This window comes from Chionomys nivalis, chromosome 1 (genome assembly GCF_950005125.1).
Source record: "Chionomys nivalis chromosome 1, mChiNiv1.1, whole genome shotgun sequence".
Lineage (NCBI taxonomy): Eukaryota > Metazoa > Chordata > Mammalia > Rodentia > Cricetidae > Chionomys > Chionomys nivalis.
In genome coordinates, this window is record NC_080086.1 from 157516331 (window position 1) to 157537409 (window position 21079).

General features: G+C 36.0%; 1 protein-coding gene across 1 annotated transcript in view; it reads right to left on the reverse strand.

Annotated features, from left to right (window-relative positions):
• Positions 1–21079, reverse strand: part of Cntnap2 (contactin associated protein 2) — a 2085894-nt gene that overhangs the window by 1486378 nt on the left and 578437 nt on the right. Inside the window, exon 2 of the mRNA XM_057766295.1 lies at positions 20727–20837. Within this exon, the coding sequence (XP_057622278.1) occupies positions 20727–20837 (111 nt within the window). The remainder of the gene's footprint in view (positions 1–20726; positions 20838–21079) is intronic.

Below are 21079 nucleotides of genomic sequence, written 5' to 3' on the forward strand. Positions count from 1 at the left end.
TGCATGACAGCATACATTATCTACCCTGTTACATCAAAGAATTGTGGCAACTGAGAAAATGAAGTAGTGTCTGAAGAATGGGAGAATATAAGCACTGCAGCTTTTAAGCAGTTTTGAAGAGTTCTGAAATGTCGCCTGACCCCAGCACTTCCCTGTGGGTTGGGAGGCAGAGCTAGATTTTGTGGAACCTGTCTGGAGGGGCTCACAGACTTTGTTCTATCACAGTCACATTCCTTTGCCCCTTTCTCCCAGGAACACATTCATGCCCATGCGAGTCCTCATCTTTCTGGTAATACCCCTTCTATTTTTAATGCTTTGTGCTCTGAATGATGATTTGCAGGTTAAGAACACACTGTGAGAAGCACTATGTAATGTCAGTGCAGGAGGGATGCCATGCTACTCAAACCATGTAAGTCAAACTTCAGCACACAGAACTGGACTGTTCAAAATTGAGTCACCATGGTTGATTGTAGTTTCATTCCAATATTCACTACTTATATTCCAGTTTTCCATTCAAGTATATGAAGCAAAGTCCTGTTGATTATAATGAGGATTTACATTTTTTTCATTAACGCTCTGATACGAGAACAAATGGTTAAATTTATATATTTGCACTAAGATTGTAATTAGCACTTTGGTTATTGTTGCTTATATTTTTAATATTCACCCAGAACTCTTGAAGTGCAGTGGGTGTGTCTTCAGTACACAGATCACAGTGCTAGACTTTAGAGCAGAGTTGACACACTACATTAGCAATAACAATACAGCAGGAAAAACACACATATTAAAATCATAATTTATATAACATACCATTCCATCTGTGTTTTATTTTGGCCACTTGAGGATGCTCCACATTGTAGGTAGCCCCTTTCTGAGATTTGTAATTTTGATTCCAGTTCATACAACTGACAGTGAAGAAATTGTTGTCTGAAATTTAGTTTCCTTCACATCCTATTATATCTACCTATGACTATTAATACTTTAATTTCCATTTGGAGACTTTAAATCACAATGTTGTCCTCTAGGGTCATATTATTTATGGCAATGGTACTTTCCAACACAGGAATAATTGAATGAGTTTTATTTTTAATGAGGTACATTATCTTCACTAAAGAATGTAGTACCTTGTAATTATTAAATAATGTCTTCCTGATTCTTTTTAATCAATCATCCATCTGAACTTAATAGAAATTATGCATATGCAATGACTTGCACAAAATTTTTCATGGTGGTACTTGGCAGGATTGCATATAATGTTGAGATACATGAATACAATATTATTTCTCTATTGCTATTGATGCAGGGCTTAGATTTCACCATATAGTTAATACAGGCCTCCACTGCTAGAAGTAAGGCCATGGTTTCATGGCACTTACTCCAGTCTTTATCTAGAGAATATCGTTCTCTTTAGCACTGTAAGTCAACCTGTTTCCACTGAAAGGGATTTTACCTGATTTTATCAATACAAGAAATATTAATTAGTCCCTTTGTTCCAATAGGAGGATCAGTCACTGTCTTACATTGGGGTCCAGTAATAGAATTTTGCTGATCATACTTTAGCAAACATCACAAAAAACATTGACAGATATAATGAGTTCTAAATAAGAAAGGAAGATAGAGACCACCTTAATCATAAATAAATCACCTTATCATCAACAACTCTATTGTTGTGGTGCATATACTATCTTCTCAGGGGCCTCAGAGCAAACATCCTGATACATCCCCCACTGCTCAATTTAACTCTTGGCTCGAAGCTATACTGAGTCATGGTCTCTGCAGTTTCCACTAAGACTGGAGCTGGTATTGGCTGCTGCATTTAGGTAAACAACTAAACTAATGAAATTTCTGAAAATTAACAATGGTAAGTATCAAAGCTACATCATTCCTGCTCATAATATTATTGTTTTCTTCCTGATAAAAATGAAGCTACCTCTGAAGTTGATGTCTGGGATTTATCCTCATCCCTAGTCTTCTAATTATTACACAGCAAAGATCTCCAAGCTTCCATGGGCCATCCACTGAATCCTGACTTTTATGCCCAAAGATCATGGATATTACATGTGGTCATGCATTGAAGTCATTGTTCAATACACCATTCACCATCAAACAGGCTAACCAACACATATAATTATTGAATTTTAGAAGTGTTATTAAATGAGTATTGCATGTGTGTGAGACAGAGAAATAAATTTAAATGTCATTTAAAATGATATTTAAATAATTGGCAGCCAGTTTACTTACTGAGGCACATTTTAAATATCCGAAAAAAATTAGCTATGTAGGTCTCTCTTTGTAGCCATAAATGTTATGAAGCTGCAATATAGATACACAATTTTTGATGAACACTCAACTTCTCAATTGAATGATACTATTATTATAAAATATATCACAAACTCACACAACACAACATGAAAATACAAAATATGATATATATATATCCTTCTCACATTATTTACATATAAATGACCATCTTTTGATAAACATGGGTAAACAAAATCTATTTCATCTCTCTTAAAATACAAATACAGAATCTTTCATGTTTATGGGATAGTATGCGGTAGACTACAAGGTGTCATGAACATAAAGTAGAAAACACTACAAAGTTATCTGTGCTCTCCAAATAACCTTGAGTATACTACCTGACCCTTGCTGGTAAAAACTCAGATACTACTGGAAAATTGATCACATTTGGAGCCAGAGACAAATATTCTACAGACAAATAATTGTTCTTGTGGTTATGTTTTTATCCAAGCATTTCTACATGCCTCTTTTTGTTACTTTATCAGGTGCTTAAATCTTACATAAGGATGAACCTCTAATGTTGGGAGAGCTCAGCTCAATGCCTATCTATTGAATGACAAGACTCCTTTATTCATCTAACCTGAGTGACATTTCCAGGCATATTTTAATGCATAGCCTTTCCCGTTAGTCTATTCCAGATCCTGGTAATTATTCTTTTATATTAGAAACATTTCAGAGGTTACCACTGGAAGAATGGTTATGCATATCTTTGTCACTATTTCCACTCTAGTAGAATTGGTCTCCAACATTTTTCTTTAGATTGCTTATTTGATAAGACACAGTTAAAAGTGATAATTCAGCCATGTGCCTTGTTTTGTTGAAGTTGTTTTACTTAAAATGAAAAAAAAATCAGATTTACAGGCAGTTTTTTAAAACTACTTTTTGTTCTTCCCTTTAGATACAAAAATCCTAGTAATAAAGAGAAACTAAAAAAGATTGCTGATGTTGTCTTCTAGCCCGAATAACTCAGAATTACAAAAGTGTTTCTGAAATGGCTATCTAATTGAGGTGCCTGATTCAATTAAGTACATGGTTCCATCCAGCACTGAATAGCTCTGCAATCATTCAACACCAGAGTTTTCTGTTTCTCATCCCTGTGTTCTGTGATTCCCCTGGTCGTACATGATAGAGCTCAAATTCCACTTTGGAGCTGCTGAAGGAATCTATCTCACTGTGCATTTTCTATTCCAGCTAAACATTCCAAACAAAAAATATGACAGAGATCCCCATGCATGAGGACAAAGTCATTCCAAATCTAAATTAATCCAAAATACCTAAGTAAAACTACAGCATTTTATATTTCAGTTTCTGAAAATTTTATTTGAATTTAAGTTGTTCATATTCAAGAAACCCATGCTGTAGGATAATACTCTTATACCTTGTTAAGATTTGTCATCACTTGTATAGGTTTAATAAAAAGCTGATTGGCAGATAGTCAGGCAGGAAGTATAAGTGGAGACATCAGACTAAGAGAATTCTGGGAATAGGAAATGGTTGGGCTGCCATTGCCACCCAGATACAGAGGAAGCAAGATAAAAATGCTACACTGAGAAAAGGTACCAAGCCACGTGGCTAAACATAGATAAGAATTGTGGGGTAATTTAAATTGTAAGAGCTAGTTAATAATAAGCCTGAGCTAATAGGCCAAAGAGTTTATAATTAGTATAAGCCTGTATGTTTCTTTGGTATTGAACAGCTGTGGGACTGGGAGGGAAAATAACTTCTGTCTGTAAGTTTTGGGTTTTAAGGAGCCAGGTGATGGTGACGCATGCCTTTAATTCCAGCACTCGGGAGGTAGAGGCAGGCGGATCTCTGTGAGTTCGAGACTAGCCTGGTCTACAGAGCTAGTTCCAGGACAGGCTTCAAAGCCACAGAGAAACCCTGTCTCGAAAAACCAAAAAAAAAAAAAAAAAAAAAAAAAAAAAAAAGACACCTGACAGTGCATAGGTCTTCAGTGAACATTGCCATATTATGGACTAAGGAGAACTGATGCTTTTCTAAATGTCTGTCATTTTAACAGAAAAAAAGTTTTATAAAGATCATAATACTGTGACACCACAGCAAAGCAGACTTCTCTCTGTGTTATCTCTGGGGGCATACATTATCTGATAGCATGCATTTTCTGCTCTGAATCTTCTGACCCAGGACTACAAGAAACACAGGGAGGAAGACTAGTGGCATAATCTGTTTCTCTACCAACCTCTCATTATCCAAGTACTAAAGAATAATAAGTGCCAACATCAGTGGAGATAAACTCATAACTATTCCACTAAAGTCAGGAACACGACTAGGTTGTCCACTTTCTTTATATACATCCAATGCAGTACTTGAAATCTTAGCTAGAGCAGTAAGACAGTGAAGCAGATAAAAGGGATACAAATAGAAAGGAAAGAAGTCATAGTTTCTTTATTATTTGCTGATAATATGATTGTATACACAAATGATCTTAAAAATTCCACCTGGTAATTCCCACAGCTAATAAACAGTCTCAGCACAGTAGCAATAGACAAAATTAATACACAAAAATCAGTAGTCTTCTTATACACAAATGACAAGCAGAGGAAAAAAAAATCAAGAAAATGATACCATTCACAATAACCTCAAAAATGTCTTGAGAGTAACTCTAACCAAACAAGTGAAAGATTTGCATAATATAAATCTTAAGACAGAAATTAAGATATCAGAAGATAAAAAGATCTCTTTTTCTTCTCATGTATCAGTAGGATCAATATTGAAACAATGGCCATTTTATCCAATGCAATTTACAGATTCAATGAAATCCCCATCAAAGTTCCAATACAATTATTCACAAAACTTGACCAGACAGTTTTCAAATTTATAAGGAAATACATACAAACACACACACATACACACACACTAAAACCCAGAATAGCTAAAACACCTGTGAATAATAAAAAGATTGTTGGGAGTATTATCATTTATGATCTCAAACTGTGCTGCAAAGATATAATAATAATAAAAGCATAGTATTGGCATTACAGCAGAAAAATATATCAATGGGATCAAATTGAAGATCCAAATATTAATCTACAACACATGGACACTTGTTTTATTTTATTTTTATAAAGAAGCCAGAAATATACACTAGACAAAACACATATTCAATAAATTGTGCTAAATTAGATAGATGTATGTAGAATAAAGCAAATATATCCATACTTACCACCCTGCAGAAAATCAAATTAAAATGGATAAAAAACATAAGGCAAGACACACTGAATTTGATAGAAAAGAAAAATTGAGGGTAGTCTTGAACTCATTGGCACAGGAAACAACTTTCTGAAAAGAATGCCATTAACATAGGAAATCAGAACAACAATTAATAAATGAGACTGTAGGAAACTGGAAATCTTCATTTGGAAAAAGTAGCAGGCCAAAGAATAGGAAAATACTGTTACAAATTATGTATCTGCTAGAGGGTTAATACCTATAAAAATCAAATAAAATGACATCAAGAAAGTAAATAACCCAATTAAAATATTGGGTACAGATCTAAACAGAGACTTCTCAAAACAGTCTCTGAGAAGCACATAAAGAAATGATGTGTTATTTCCCTCTGTATGCTGTGATTACCATTAATGAATAAAGAAACTGGCTTGGCTTGTTTATAGTGCAGAACTTAAGTAGGTGGGGAAAACTAAATGGAATGCTGGGAGAAGGAAGGCAGGAAGAGAAGTCATGTAGCCCTGCCAGAGACAGACACCAGAACTTCAGCCTGCAAGCCACAGCCATGTGGCAATACACAGATTAATGCAAATGGGTCAAATTAACATGTAAGAGGTAGCCAATAAGAAGCTAGAGCTAATAGGTAAGCAGTGATTTAATGAATAAAGTTTCTGTGTGATTACTTTAGGGCTAAGTGACAGGGCCAAACAAACAGCCCTCTTCCTACAAAGAAATTTTCAACATTTTCAATTACCAGTGAAATCCAAATCAAAACTACCTTGAGATTCCATTGTACACAAGTCAAAATAGCCAACATTAGTGATACCAATGACAGCTCCTTCTGACGAGAATGTGGACCAAGAAAAACACTCATCTATTTGCCAGATCACCTTATGAAGGGGAAATAAAATAGATAGGCATGCATAGATAGATAGTGGACACTAAAACAGGAGGATCAAATGGAAGAGGGGAGGAAAAAGAATGTGCAGGGAGAAATATAGGAAGGGAAACCTGAAATGTAAGCCCATTTGCAAAGCTATATGAAAATCTAAGGCCCCATCCTTAACACAGAAGCTATCTCCTATTGTTAACCTCTCATAAAGGAAAAATTAGTTTTCCCCAGAAGAGTCTTAGTGGTTATACAAATCAGCCTTAAGGCCAGGCCCATGGCCAGAAGATTTTTTAATTTTGAGGTTCTTTTCTCTTGTAAAGCTTTGTCATGCCTCCTGCTCTGCTTACCTCATCTTTTGAATCTTTTGAGTATATATTATAGTTTTTGATTTTGTGTTCTCATGGAATTTCTCTCTTTGTCTGTCTTGTACCTATATGTTTCTTGAGATTTTTGTCTGAGATTTTTCTTTTTCTTCTATTTGTTTCTTTTGTTCTATTATGGTATGTTTACTTTTATTTTATCTAATTTAATTTTATTAATATCATTTTTAAGATGCCTGTTTGAATCCAAAAGAGAGAAAGATAGTAAGAGAATGTGGATTTGTGTGTATAGAGAAGTGGAGAGGAGCTGAGAAGTTGGGGTAGGGGAAACCATATTTGAAATACATTGTATTAAAAATCTATTTTCAATTTTAAAAAATTGAAATGCTAAGGACTAAGATGTCCAAAGCTTATCTGCAGAGTCCTTACGAAAAATAAAATTTACTGTTCAATAATGCAGGTTTGGCAATATTTTTCCTGAAATGGTGTCATGTGGACATTTCCAGCAATCATTCCTAACTTCTGGTCACCTCTGCAGGACCAACATCAAAGAAGCTGAAACTCTTGCTTCTGGAGAAAGGCAGGTCATTTAGTAGCTGTCAGTATCTTTTTTTTTTTTTTTTCATGCCTGATGCTTTGATGTTCCCTTGCAAACAAACATCTCTTTTTGTTCAAATAAAATATTTAGCTTTAGGTTTCATTATATAAATTGTGGAAAATTAAAAAAAAATTCTAATTGGAAACTGAAGGCAACTTGTATATCTCTGATCTTGCTCATAGAGAGATATTTTCCAGAGTTGGGGCTAAATCTTAGTACTGCAGTGCTAAACCAACAAACCCATGGACCAGAATTCAATCTACTCCACCAGAAAGAAAAAAGTACTTCTCCAGCATTAGATAAGTCTTAGTCTTCCGAAGAGATGGTGTAGCTCTTAAGAACACATACTGCTTCTTCAGAAGAAACAAAGATTGGTTCCTAGCACCCATGCTGGGGGATCACAGTTTCTCCAACTTCAGCTCCAGAGAACCCAACATCGTTTTCTGGTCTCTGTGGGAACCTTCACTCATATGCTCATCACATACATATGCATGATCGAAAATCTGTCTAGATCTATTTCTTTATCTCTATATCTATTCAGAAAAGAAGTGGAGATGTATGCACACACATGGTAAATAAAAGAAGGAATGGCTAGATGATTGTATCCTCCCCCCATATATATATGTGTGTGTGTGTGTGTGTGTGTGTGTGTGCGTGTGTGTATTTTTATATTTTTGCCATATATGTGGTAAAAAATGTAAGTTTAAAGGATTGCCAGTGAATCTTTACCTAACAGTTGGTGTAGAGAAATGTTGGGGAAAACCCTAAAACGAATGGTAGTGACAGTGGTGCCCCAGTTCTTCCCGTTCATACTAGGCAGAGGACCAGGTTGCAGTGTGTGTGTGGAAGGCTTCAGGTGCCTTCTGCTTTGTGCTGGAGCATTTCTTCTGTTATTCCCCTTCTTTCTCTTGGAACTGACTTTCTGCCTGATCTCTATGTGTGTTTTGAATATTAAGACTCTTGGTGACTTCAAAAACATTGCTTCTGGTTGATGCCGGCACGCTGGTGCTGTTCTCTGTCTCTGAGGGACAGAACGCTGGCCTCATTGATTTGCTTCCATTTTTGCTATTCCCACAGACATAATATTTTAAGCACAGTTATTTCTTTCTGTCTACAAATTCACATCAATGTAAATGCAGAGGTAAGGTTGAAGGACTCCAGCTTTTTCTAGAAGTACAATGTAAAGAAGATGAAGGGTTGACTTGAGAGAGGATAATACTTCTCATGAACAGTTATAACATTGCATTTTTTTCTGATTATTTAAAATAGAGCACACAGAACCACAAAGTCATTTTGAATGAAAACCTAGTCATTATCTATTTTTCAGGAATAAAGTGAAGAAATATGTCTTTCTGTTCTAAAACAAAGAGGACCTTCAGTATTTTGTACAGCCCACCCTGGTAGGATTATGATCACTCTAAAGTAAGGCTCTGACATGGAGAGACAGTTCTGTGGGCATGTGCAGAACACAAAGAGTGATTTGGATGTCAAGTGCCTTCATTTCAAATTCCTTCTTTTTCAGTTAAGGCCTCAGGAGGAAACCTCAAGATTTCTTGAACTGATTAAACAGTGTTATTTTGCTTTTAAATTCTTTTATATGGTTTATGCAGGACTCAGACAAAATAATGTCTACTTGCAAACCTTTATTTTGGTACATAAGAGTATAGGAATTCACAATGGCCTCCTACATGTTGGGTGCATAGGAATACACAAAATACAGCATGCTACCTGCCAGCTCATAGGGTCAGATGAACAAATTTATATGCCAATACTTCATAGAAAGATCTAACGTAATACTTCAGAAAGTTCTAGCATAGCAGAAAACAAACTCTGTCATGCATGCCATGTCTTGAAATGATGACATGCCTTGTCTAGCCATTGTTGATAACTTTTGGAAGGGATAGAGGCTTGAAAAGTCAGGTGCTGTATGAAGGTTGGCTTACCTTAAAGGCAGTCCTGGTTGCAGTAGGAAACTCTTAGGACTCAATGTAGAGGACTAAGACAATATTACAGACTGGGAGGGCCAATGGTGATACCTTTTGGTTTTTCAGCCTCCTTTGGATCTTTCTCCAATGTTTACTTCCTTTCTGTTGTGAGATATTTTTGTTCTCTTTGTTTATTCCTTTTGATAGTGGAACTTTAAGTATCTTAATGTGGCTTCTATGTGATCCCATAGAAGTGCAGAATCTTATCAAAATGTAAAAGAAAGAGTTCTTTGTCTCACCAGTCCTTTCTAATCCATGGAAATCATTTAGCACAGCAACACATGCCTCAGCTTCAACTCATTAGAAAAGGTGTGTGGGGGGGAGGTAAACTATGCCTTTTAATACCTCAACATTAAATACAATAAGGTTTCCCCAGGATTCAAAGCAAAGTGTTGAGAAGAAAAAGAAAAGAGAAAATAAAAGACAATTGTTCATTTAAATACAAATGTGTCCCCCAAAAACTGGTTGGAAAAAGAACTAAAAAGTTATGTCTCATTCATATGTTTGCTTAATACACACTTTTTAATACAATCTAACTAATCTACCCTGGAGATGGGACGGTCCCACTGGCTGCAGGTGCTGAGATAACATTTCAATTTAGGAAAAGACCATCCACTCAATGAGCATTTTCCATTAGTTTCAAAAGAGAAAATGGAAACATATCAAAGTTTAGAAGTCCCTGATAATAAAAACAAAACAAAATGAAAACACATAACACAGACTCCAAGTAAAACAGGAAGAAAAGTTGCCTTTTAGCAAAAAATTGACAACTGAGTTTCTCATTCTGTGTTTACATATTAATGTTATAAAGGAAACCATAATAAACATGAGAATAAGCATGAGATGTCTTACTTAAGTGTTATGGTTTGTCATATGCAGTATTTCCACCAAACACACATACAGGGAGAAAGAGAGAGAGAGAGAGAGAGAGAGAGAGAGAGAGAGACAGAGAGAGAGAGAGTCTTTATTTTAAAACAAGATGAATAGATAACACTCATTTTCAGAGTATAGTATAAGAAGCTAACCAAGGGTAGAATGCTTCAAATTGCTAGTAAAGGCATTTTAAGAATTAGTTCTAGAAGGCAGGGATACAGAAGAGAGAATAGGCCTTCTTTTCTTCACTTTCTATTTTTAAAATTCTTTTATAGAATGTCTACAAACATGCATTAGTTTGTAAAGGCATTAAACAGATGCTCTTAATGCTGGTCAGCATGAATTAAGCAGGATGCCAATAAAGGCATTAATTGATGAAATCCTCACTGTTATCTTGAAAAATAAAATATGGAAAGTAAAGACAAAACACAAAATGTTCTTTAATTGGAGAGAATATTTGTTGACGAAAGGAGATGCTCATTTAGTAGTAGATAGAAATTATAGTGTTAGAGATTGCCTCCCCATCCAACTCTTCTAGTGTTACCTTGTTTATTCCTTCCCAAATTTCTGATATCTTTTTAAAAATAATATTATTGATGTATATATTTAAATAAAGGCATAAATATATAAATACAACCTGCTTAGTCCTTTTAGTGTTGCTTGTATGTACATGATTTCAGTGTTGTACAGTTGGTGTTGGATAACAAATAGGGGTCTCATCCCCAGGGAAGACTTATTCTCCTCCTTTCAGAAGTCATTAAGTGCCTGTAGTTCTTTGTTTATGGGTTAAGCCCTCTGAGATTTCCCTTTATCATGTTAGCCTGTTGGTGACTCTTGTTGATGTTTAAGTCTTTTTTTTTTTCAGGCAGTCATATTTTTTTCAGTATCATGGTATAGTTTACCTGTCATTTCTATAGGACAGATTCCAACCACAGACTCCTTAGTCTTTTGGCTCTTAGAATCATCCCACCACTTCTTCCATGATGTACCCTGAGCCTGATGCATAGGACTTGGGTATCATATTTTTCCATTTTTGTCTGGACTCCACACAATTAGTTGTTCTCTTTATTTCCGACAATTATAACGTTCTGTAATGGGCTCCATCTGCTATAAAAAGCAGTTTCTTTGGTAAAGCATGAAAGCTACTCAGATGTGGGGAGAAGGATAAGTATTTAGGAGTCAGTTAGGAATTATTCTTTGTCTAATAAAATAGCAGTGATAATTTCTCCTCTGAGACCCATGTCTTCATTGGCCACAGTTAGTTTGCTAGGTTTCAAGTATAGTACAGGATTTCTCTTCTGTTGAATGGGTCTTAAATCCAATTAAATGGCTGTTGACTGCAGCCAAGATATGGTTATTGTTGTGGTTCAGAGATATGGCAGCTGTGTATGACTATTGCTTTTTTCTCCTCTTTACCAGCTTGTCATACCTTTTGTTAGCATGAAAAGTAATTTTTAGAGAGGAGACTTTCAGGTCAGATTCAAATGAAATCTTCGTGTCTTTGTGGTGAGAAAAAGACATCAGTGCAATAGATGGAACTAGAAAATTTCATCATGATTTAGGTAACTCAGACCTAAAAAGACAATCATGATATATACTCACTTATAGGTGGATATTAGCTGTAAAGTAAAGGATGACCATGCTACAATACACAGACCCAGAGATGCCAGGTAACAAGGGGGAGATACATGGATCTCCCTAGGAAGGGAAAATAGAAGATATCTGGGGTGAACTGGAGGTAGGAACATGGGGAATCAGATCATGGTGGACGGGAGCAGAGAATTCTGAAAGATATGCCTAGAAAAGGTGGGCATTCGTGAGTCAGATAAAATCTGGAGCAATGGAAATTCCCAGGAATCTTCAAGGATGACCCTAGCTAAGACCCCTAACAACAGTGGATACAACAACCTGGTAATCTGTAACGAGGGAAAACTTCTAGAGGAGGGATTCGGACACCAATCCAGTTACTGTCTTACCTGTAGCATGTGTTGGGGTAAAGGTGGTGTAGAGACTGAGGAATGGCCAATCGAAGACTGGTCCAGCCTGAGGCCCAATGCCATTGGAGTAAGCCCAACTCTAACACTGTCTGCAGAGCCAGGTCCCAGAGACTGGTTGGTTCTTAGACTTAGGATAGAATTAAACATGACTGAAGGAAAAAAAAAATGACACTAATTGTGCCTAATGATATTCTGCTATACTCATCAATTGGTTCCTAGCTCAATAATCATCAGAGAGGCTTCATCCAGCAACTTTTGGAAACAAGTGCAGAGAGCCACAGTCAAACATTAGACTGAGTTCGGGGAATCCTGATGAGGAGAGAGAAAGACTTGCAGGAGCCAGAGGGGTCAATAACATCACAAGAAAACCAGCAAAATCAACTAACCTCATAGGAGCTCACAGAGAATAAATTGACAACCATGGAGCCTGTATGGAACTGACTTAGGCCTTCTGCATATATCTGGCAGTTATATAGATTGGTCTTCTTAGGAGACCCCTAACAGTAGGCACAGGGACTGTCTATGACTGTTTTACTGGCTTTTGGGACCCTATTCCTCATACTAGGTTGCCTTGCCAAGCCTTAATTCAAGACAAGGTGCTTAGTCTTACAACTTGATACACCATGTTTTGTAGATATCTATGGGAATCCTGGGATTTTCTGCATAGAAAGAGATGGAATGAATGGGGGTTGAGGCAGAAGGCAGGTTGGTGGGGAGAGACTAGAAAAAGAAAGGAGCATGGGAACATTATGATCAGGATGTAAATAAAACGAATAAACAAACAAAAAAAGAAAAAAGTCTTTAAGAAACATTATTTTATAATTACCTAAAATTGCATATTTTACAGGTCAGTTTTGTGTATAGAAATAAATATAACTTAAATGAAGTTATGCTATTTTTGTTGACAATGATTTCCCCAAGAACATTAGCACATCTAGCCAAAAGACAAGCACATGAGAAACTTGTTTTCAGGGTTTGTTTGTCAGGTGAGTCCAGGAGATTATGAAAACAATAGAGGTTGATTATCTTTCTTTTGGTTGCTTCCTAGAGCAACCTAAGATCCTATTTCTGAAAACACTATGCACTTTGACCAGGGCTGTTTTATAAGCTGAGGTCCTTTCAACTGGTAGGATATTTAGTACCATTCAATGTGAGCTTCTCATGCCCTGGAAGGCAAGACTTGCCTTTTAGTCTCCGTACCCTGGTAGTCTACTGGACACAGATAAAATCAGTCAGAGTGATAAACAAAGATGGAATGTGTCCACTTTCCCCATAGCATGACCAAGAGAAGGTCTTGTATATACTTTGCTCACTCAGCATGCCTTAGAGGGTCACCATCATTACTCTTTCTGCTCATAACCATAAAAGCATTCATAGAATGATAATACCAAGTTTCATACATGGACTGTCCTAACTGTTTATTTGTTTAGGAATTTTTAAATGATGATAATTATGTTTACCATTTGTACTCATTCTTTGTTATAATCTGGGTGTCAGTTGGTCATTTCAGTGACCCAGGTCATAAAATCTTGTTAGGAACAAGAAAATATTAGCAAAACAATTCATACCTACATAGGATCAATGAGCATTTGAACATTCAAAATGGTAGAATAATATACAAAATAATTAATATTCAGTGTGTTTATTAATTAACTCAGAAATTATTCATGGTGAACCAGTCATATGTATAATATTTGGAAAAGTGATTTTAGTATGTGCAAGTTCTATTTTAAAATGAGTATTTTGACATTTTACAAATATTCCCATAAATTTTCTACTTCCCAAAGTAAGACAGCAATGAGTACAAAATTTCTTTCTATGGTCAAAATTTGTAAATATAAAAAGAATAAAAAGATATCTTCTAAATCATATAATTTCACATGTTTTGGAAGATATATAAAGGGAAAATGCAATTTGTCAAATGTCATTGGGTGAAGATTTTGCTATAAATAACTAGCTATTTTCTAGGCAAAATGGGAGATACAGGCCAAACTATCAGGGACCTTGATCCTGCAGGGCAAGACACAGGAGTTATGCTAAAACTTGACCACAGGCAGGAAATGTTCATGCGTGATAGAATCCGGCAAGTCTTTTGCTCGGTTTCTCATTTCTGAAGTAGTTTGGCAATTGAACAAAGGTGAAATGTGTAAAACAGAGATCTAAGTTCTTATTGATAAATCTGTAAGATGTATTTTTTTCAGTTCCTTCAATGTCAGCAAGTACTTAAATATATTTGTTTGTTAATTTAGTGTGAAGTTATCCCATTACATACTATATCCTAAACTTTGATGGGACAGAAACAAAATTCTTTTAAGTTTTTAGCTTAAAGTAAAATTACAAAGCACAATATCATGCCTGAGAATTTATGAGATGGCACTGATTTAGATAATAAACTATGGTGTGATTTATGTACAATGATGGAAAGATCACAGCCTTAAGCCTTTCAAAGATAGCAACAATGATGCAACCATGTTACAATGGTCCTCAGTCACTTACAAATGTGCTTAGTGGCAAATATTCAAGTATCTATAATTTGCCACAAAAATAGGAAAATAGATATTTCCTAAAAATAATTTATCAGAAAGTTCATCTAATTTTATTTTCTAATTAATGCATTTACTTTGATAAACTTCAAATCATGACACCAATTATTAGAGGCTTTATAGAGACAATTTCATCAGTCATTATAGTGAACTCTGTTAATGTGTTTTATATCTATGGATATTAAGTACAGCCTCATCTAAAGCCTTGCTGTGTGCACAGTGTTTAATGGAAATGTATGGAAAAATCTTCCACAGCAAAAGTGCATTCTATGTTGTGGAATAAAAAGATTCTGATTTTCCAGAAAAGAACCAGGTAGAAAACAGCTCTATGAGATACAGTGAACAGTCTAGCCCAGGCCTCTATAAAATCAAGGTACTAGATGATTTAGCAGAGAATAGCATATACTACTCTTCCTGACACCCTGATGCCCATTGTTAGCACACACTGGGTGGCTCACAATTGACTGTAACTCCATTTCAAGGTGACCCATGTCCCATTCTAGTCTCTGCAGGTGGTGATATCATATGTATAAACCAATACATAAATACACACATGTGCATATACACGCACATACATTTATTTTAAATCTTAAGAAAAAACAAGACATTGAAACCCCAACATCATAAGTATATCTCTGTGGAAGAAAATGAGTAATATTATTGAGAAGTTAAAATGGCAGCTATTAGCCAAATGCAAGTCATTGGTTGACTGATACACTTCCTAAGTCTATGACTAGAAACAATAATTAGTGAATCAAATATTTTATGCATTGTATTCTTACTTTTGAAAATTTCCCAGTGATGACAAAGTGCTAACTTGAAAAAAGTGAAAAACTGCAAGTTCAGTCTTCAGTTCTTGGGGAAAATGAGAAAGCATAGATTAAAATTTACAATAAAATTGGTCAGCTGCTCTTAGTTGGAAAGTTGAATACAAGAGTAAAGATTTAAACACAGTTCATACATCTTGTAAGAAAATAAGTTGGCATCTATTATTTTCTATAATATCTTAAAATACTTATTTTTATTGAGGATAACATTAATAGACACATATTTCTATAATATCCATATTTTCTAAAAAAATCAAATTGAAGTGACATTAATATAATAATAGATAATTTGTATATTGTTTAGAACATTTCTTTCATCAGAATTGAAATAAGTGAAAAGGATATTGAAAAATTCATGGTACAATTATGCAAAAATCATTAAAACTACTCAAATTTTAAATTATATTTAAGTTCAAGCAATAATTTCTCAGCAAGGCATTTTTGTTTCAGTGATGTGTATTCCATTCACTCATTGACTTGAAATTATTATTCATAGCATTGTTTTTAAAGTTAGAGATAATTGCTGGGAAAAAGACCAATGTTTCAATGCAGCATCAGTGTGTGTAGATTATTCCCTATAATCATCACAACAGCTCTGTCAATCAATATAAGTGACTCAACTTTAAAACAAATGAGATCAGACCTTCAGGGATTATCCTGCAGTAATCAGAGACTGTACTCTGCTTCACTATTAAAAGGTTTTGGTTTAGAGAATAAATTATAAAATAATTTTAGAAATCAGTAAACTGAACTGCAGGGGATTTGTGCAATTTACTAACACCATGTTCATCCATGGTTGGTTTGAACCACCCTCTTGCTACTGCTCTGCTGGGTTCAGAGAAGGCAACGGTAGGAATACTCTGAGGGACATGTTAATGATGAAGCATAGCTACCGAAAATAGGAATCTTAAATAGCTTGAAATTCTGCATTAAAAAAAAATCAGTCCTTTCAAATTTTCTGCTTCAAAGGTTCGTCTTTGAAATGGCAAACAGTGAAGTTCAACAGTGAATTTTTACTAAAGTAAGAATGGGCTATCAGCAAGCAGGCAAAGAAGCAACTTTAGAAAATTACTAAGGGTGGGAGAGTGAGAAAAGAAAAGGAACTACAATGTAATGGAAGCTTCAAACACAAGGCAGAAACTCACAAAAGCATTTCAAGTATTTTGTAATTTTGCTCTTGATGTCAAGTATTTAAGGAAACAATTTAACAATAAAAGTTAAGAATAGTGAATAATCTTACCATTTCTGGACATCCTGGATGGATCTGGGACAGTAGAGACTAAGCAAACAGGCACTAGTAGGTCTACTGACACAGAGGGACAACATCTCAGGAAAATATTGATACTGTGTCCCCATAGAGAACAAGAGCTATAGTTTTGGGGCAGTTGAACATAGGGAATAGCTTACTAATGAGGGATTCTACTTGTTTGGGGCTATATACACATTCTTCTTCTAAAAATACACTTATCACCTTGACACCTTTACCTACGTGCACTATGATCACAATTTCTTCTTATAAAATGTGCTTAGCAACCCGTTGGCAATATACAACAATTGCAAACATTAGGTTGCTGTTATATTCGCTTTAAACAATCGAAAAAAGTCAGTCTCCTTACCAAACCCTTTATAAAATCCTGTTTCTTCTTTTAAAATACATCCTGAAACCAGTAGAAATGAGTCTGGAATAATTCTGAGTATATGCACAATGAAGCAAACTGTGTCCTTCAAGTTACTATTTTAAGGGAGAATCACCTATTTGCCACTGATGCCCCTCCATAAATGGCTATTTTTTTTACGTGAAAAGGATGGAAATAGAATAAAAAAACATTGTTTAGGAGAGTGTTAGATTGTTTAATTACAGAGATAATTCACACAATGTGCTGTGCCAGGCTGTAGAATGGTTGCTCTTCACTGTTCTGAGCTCTGCCAGAGGAGGGAGGAGAAATATAGAAAACTACACACTTAAGAAAGGAAAGGAAAATGAGCAAGTTTAAAGATGTAGAAAAGGCAAGTGTGGAAAGGCTGTTGTAGTTGTTAGAGTACTCTGCTTTGGGGCAAAAGTCCCACAGTCTTCACTTGTGTGGTGATAAAGACACCCCTAGGGAAGACTCAACCACCTCAAGAATCTATCTTGTGAAAATGCAGATTTATTTGAAAGGAGATATCCCTGATGGGATTCTTTATTTAAAGACAACCACCCATAGAAATAATTTCCCAGCTTCACCAGTCAAGGCTCAGGAGCCACCAATGAGTGATGGTCCGGTGCCAAGTGCAATTCCAGCTTGCACACAGCTTGTTAGTGCCATCCTAGAATGCTGAATTTGTGGATGTACAATGCAAAAGGGTTAGAGGATAATGGAAGCTTGCAACAATGTTCCAGAAAACTCCACAAAGCAAACAAATGTGACAGGGTTGGAGTCTCTGCAAGGAAGCCACGAGAAGACATTGCAACAGCTGCTTAAGTGAAGCTAGGCTGAAATGAAAACCTAAGGATGTTGCAGATGCAGGAATTCCTGGGATGCCTGCTGAGGAAATGAAGTGATGTACACATTCCACATACAGTACCTAAGCTGAACAGTAGGCCTAGGCCAGAGCCTGAAGCTAACTGCTACCTGCAATTCACAATAGGACAGGAATATTTGGGGCTATTGGAACCCAGGAGAACTCACCAGTATTTCCAGATTCTGGAAATATAAATGCAGAACTGCTATTCATACACTTCTAAAAACAAAATTTCATTCCAAACACTTGGTAAATTGTCATACATTTTATCCTACACTTGCAACAGAAACCATGTACATCCATATACATGGAAAAATCACGGAGTTTGCAATGTATTTTAACTTATATAAATAGATACTTATTGGGAGTCATTTTTGTAAATACCTGACTTAGTTAAGTACTTTTGGGTGAAAAAAGTATTTCTTTAACTAAGAATGTTTGTTATTTTGAACATATTTCTAGAGATGACTCCAAACATATATATTGACTTACCTTATTTCTTTTGTATGTATGTGTGTATATATATATATGTGTGTGTGTGTGTGTGTGTCACTATATACATATAGATATAGATATGTGATACTTATGGTATTTGTAGGTCATCTAGTTAGACTGATAGTCATGAGTTTACATGATTGGTAATATTGGCTGTGTTAATGCATATGTAACATGTTAATGCATATGTAACATGTTTCTTCTTTTAATTTTTTAAATTCATTTTACATACAAACCACAGTTTCCCCTCCATCCCCTTCTCTCATTCCTGTTTCTTCTCCAACCTCTTTTACAACTTCTCCCTCTTACATGGGAGTGTAAAACCTCCTATGTGGAGTCAACAAAGCATGGCACATCAAGTGGAAGCAGGACCAAGCCTCTCCCTGTCCCTGTATCAAGTTGAGCATGGTATCCCACCATAGGGAATAGGCCTCCAAAAGCCAGTTCATTCACCAAGAATAAATTCTGGTTCACTGGCAGGGGCAACATAAAAAGGCCACACCACACAACTGTCTTCCAATTTAGAAAGTCAGTTTGTTCCCACACTGTCCCCAGCTGTCAGTCCAGAACCCTTGAGCTTTCAATAGCTTAGATCAACTGTTTCTGTGGTTTTTCCCATCATGATCTTGAACCTCCCTTGCTCATATCCTTCCTCTGCTCAATTGGCCTTCAGGAGCTCAGCCCAGTGCTTGACTGTGGATCTCTGTATCTGCTTCTATTAGTTGCTTTATAAAGATACTATGATGACAGTCAGGGTAGTCACCAATTTGATTATAGGAGAAGCCCAGTTCAGGTACCATCTCCATTATTGATAGGAGTCATCCTTGTGAATTCCTGGGTGTTTCCCTAGCACAAGTTTTTCCCCTAATCCCCAAATGGCTTACTCTATCAAGATATTTCTTTCCTTGTTCTCATTCTCTGTTCCTTCCTCAATTTGACCATCCCATTCTCTCAGCTTTTTATACCCCTACCATTTCACTCTTACCCCTCCACCCCCAGGTTGTCTAGTTCCCCTTCCTAGACTAGATCCATGCATGTCCCTCTTAGAGTCCACCTTGTTACCTAGCTTCTCTGGGACTGTGGGATGCAATATGGTTATCCTTTGCTTTATATATAACATCTGCTTATTAGTAAGTACATATGTGTTTTTGGTTGATCTCCAAAATATATAAAGATCTATGTTGTAGGAGGCTGCTAGTTAGTTCCTGGCTTTTAGCCCCAAAATAATCACACAGACTGTATTAATTAAATAACTGCTTGGCTTCTTATTGGCTAACTCTTACATATTAATTTAACCCATTTCTATTAATCTGTGTATTGCCACGTGGCTTGGCTTACCAACTAAAGTTCTGGCATCTCCCTCTGTCAGGGCTGCATCGCTTCTTCTTGACTCTGCCTCTTTTTCTCCCAACATTCACCTTAGTTTTCCACACCTATCCAAGTTTGGCCCTATCAACAGGCCAAGGCAGTTTCTTTATTAACCAATGGTATTCACAGCATACAGAGGGGAATCCCACATCAGAACTAAAGAAACTAGACATCAAAATATCAAACTAACCATTTGAAAAATGGGATACATATCTAAACAGAGAATTCTCAACAGAAGAATTTCAACAAAGTAAGCTCAAATGGATGAAAGACATTTAAGGAATTGTTTAACATCCTTAGTCATCAAGGAAATGCAAATAAAAATGATTCTGCAATATCATCTTACACTGGTCAAAATGGCTAAGATCAAAAACACTGATGACAGATTATGCTGGAGAGGATGTAGAGTAAGGTGGACACCCCTCCATTGATGGTGGGAATACAAACTTGTAAAGCTACTTTGGAAATCAGTATGGCAATTTATCAGAAAATTGAGACTTAATCTACCTGAGCAATACCACTTGGGCATATACCTAAGGTTTGCACAATCATACCACAAGGACATTTGCTCATCTATATTCATAACAGCATTATTCATAGTATCCAGAACCTAGAAACAATTTAGATGCTCCTCAACCAAAGAATGGTACATTAACACAATGGAGTACTACTCAGCTGTAAAAAAAAAAAAAAAAAAAAAAAAACAGTGACACCTTGAAATTTGCAATCAAATGGATGAGACTAGAAAACATCATCCTGAATGAGCAAACCCAGACCCAGAAAGACATACATGGTGTGTAGCCATGCTTCTAGCCACAAAAGAATCAAGTGTCTCTTACCTCCTCGTTTGTTGATCTTGGCATAGCCAGGCGAATAGCTATTGGACAGGGAGGAGGAGCTGCTGAAGAACATGTGGGAAAGCCCAGAGATGAGTGGTTCATCACACTTTTCTGGAAAAAGAAGAGATAGAAAAGTCTAACTTCACTAAAGTTCTTTCGAAAATGGCTGGTTTGTGCTTATTCAAATAACTAAGGGAATGGAAACATGGCTTGGCGGTCAAAAGTACTTGCTAATTCTGCAAACAACTCATATTCAATGTCTAGCAGTTACATGGGGTAAGTCACAAACACCTCAAGCTACAGGTTCAGGAAATCTGATGCCTTTTTCTGGCTTGCATGGCAGGCACACGTGT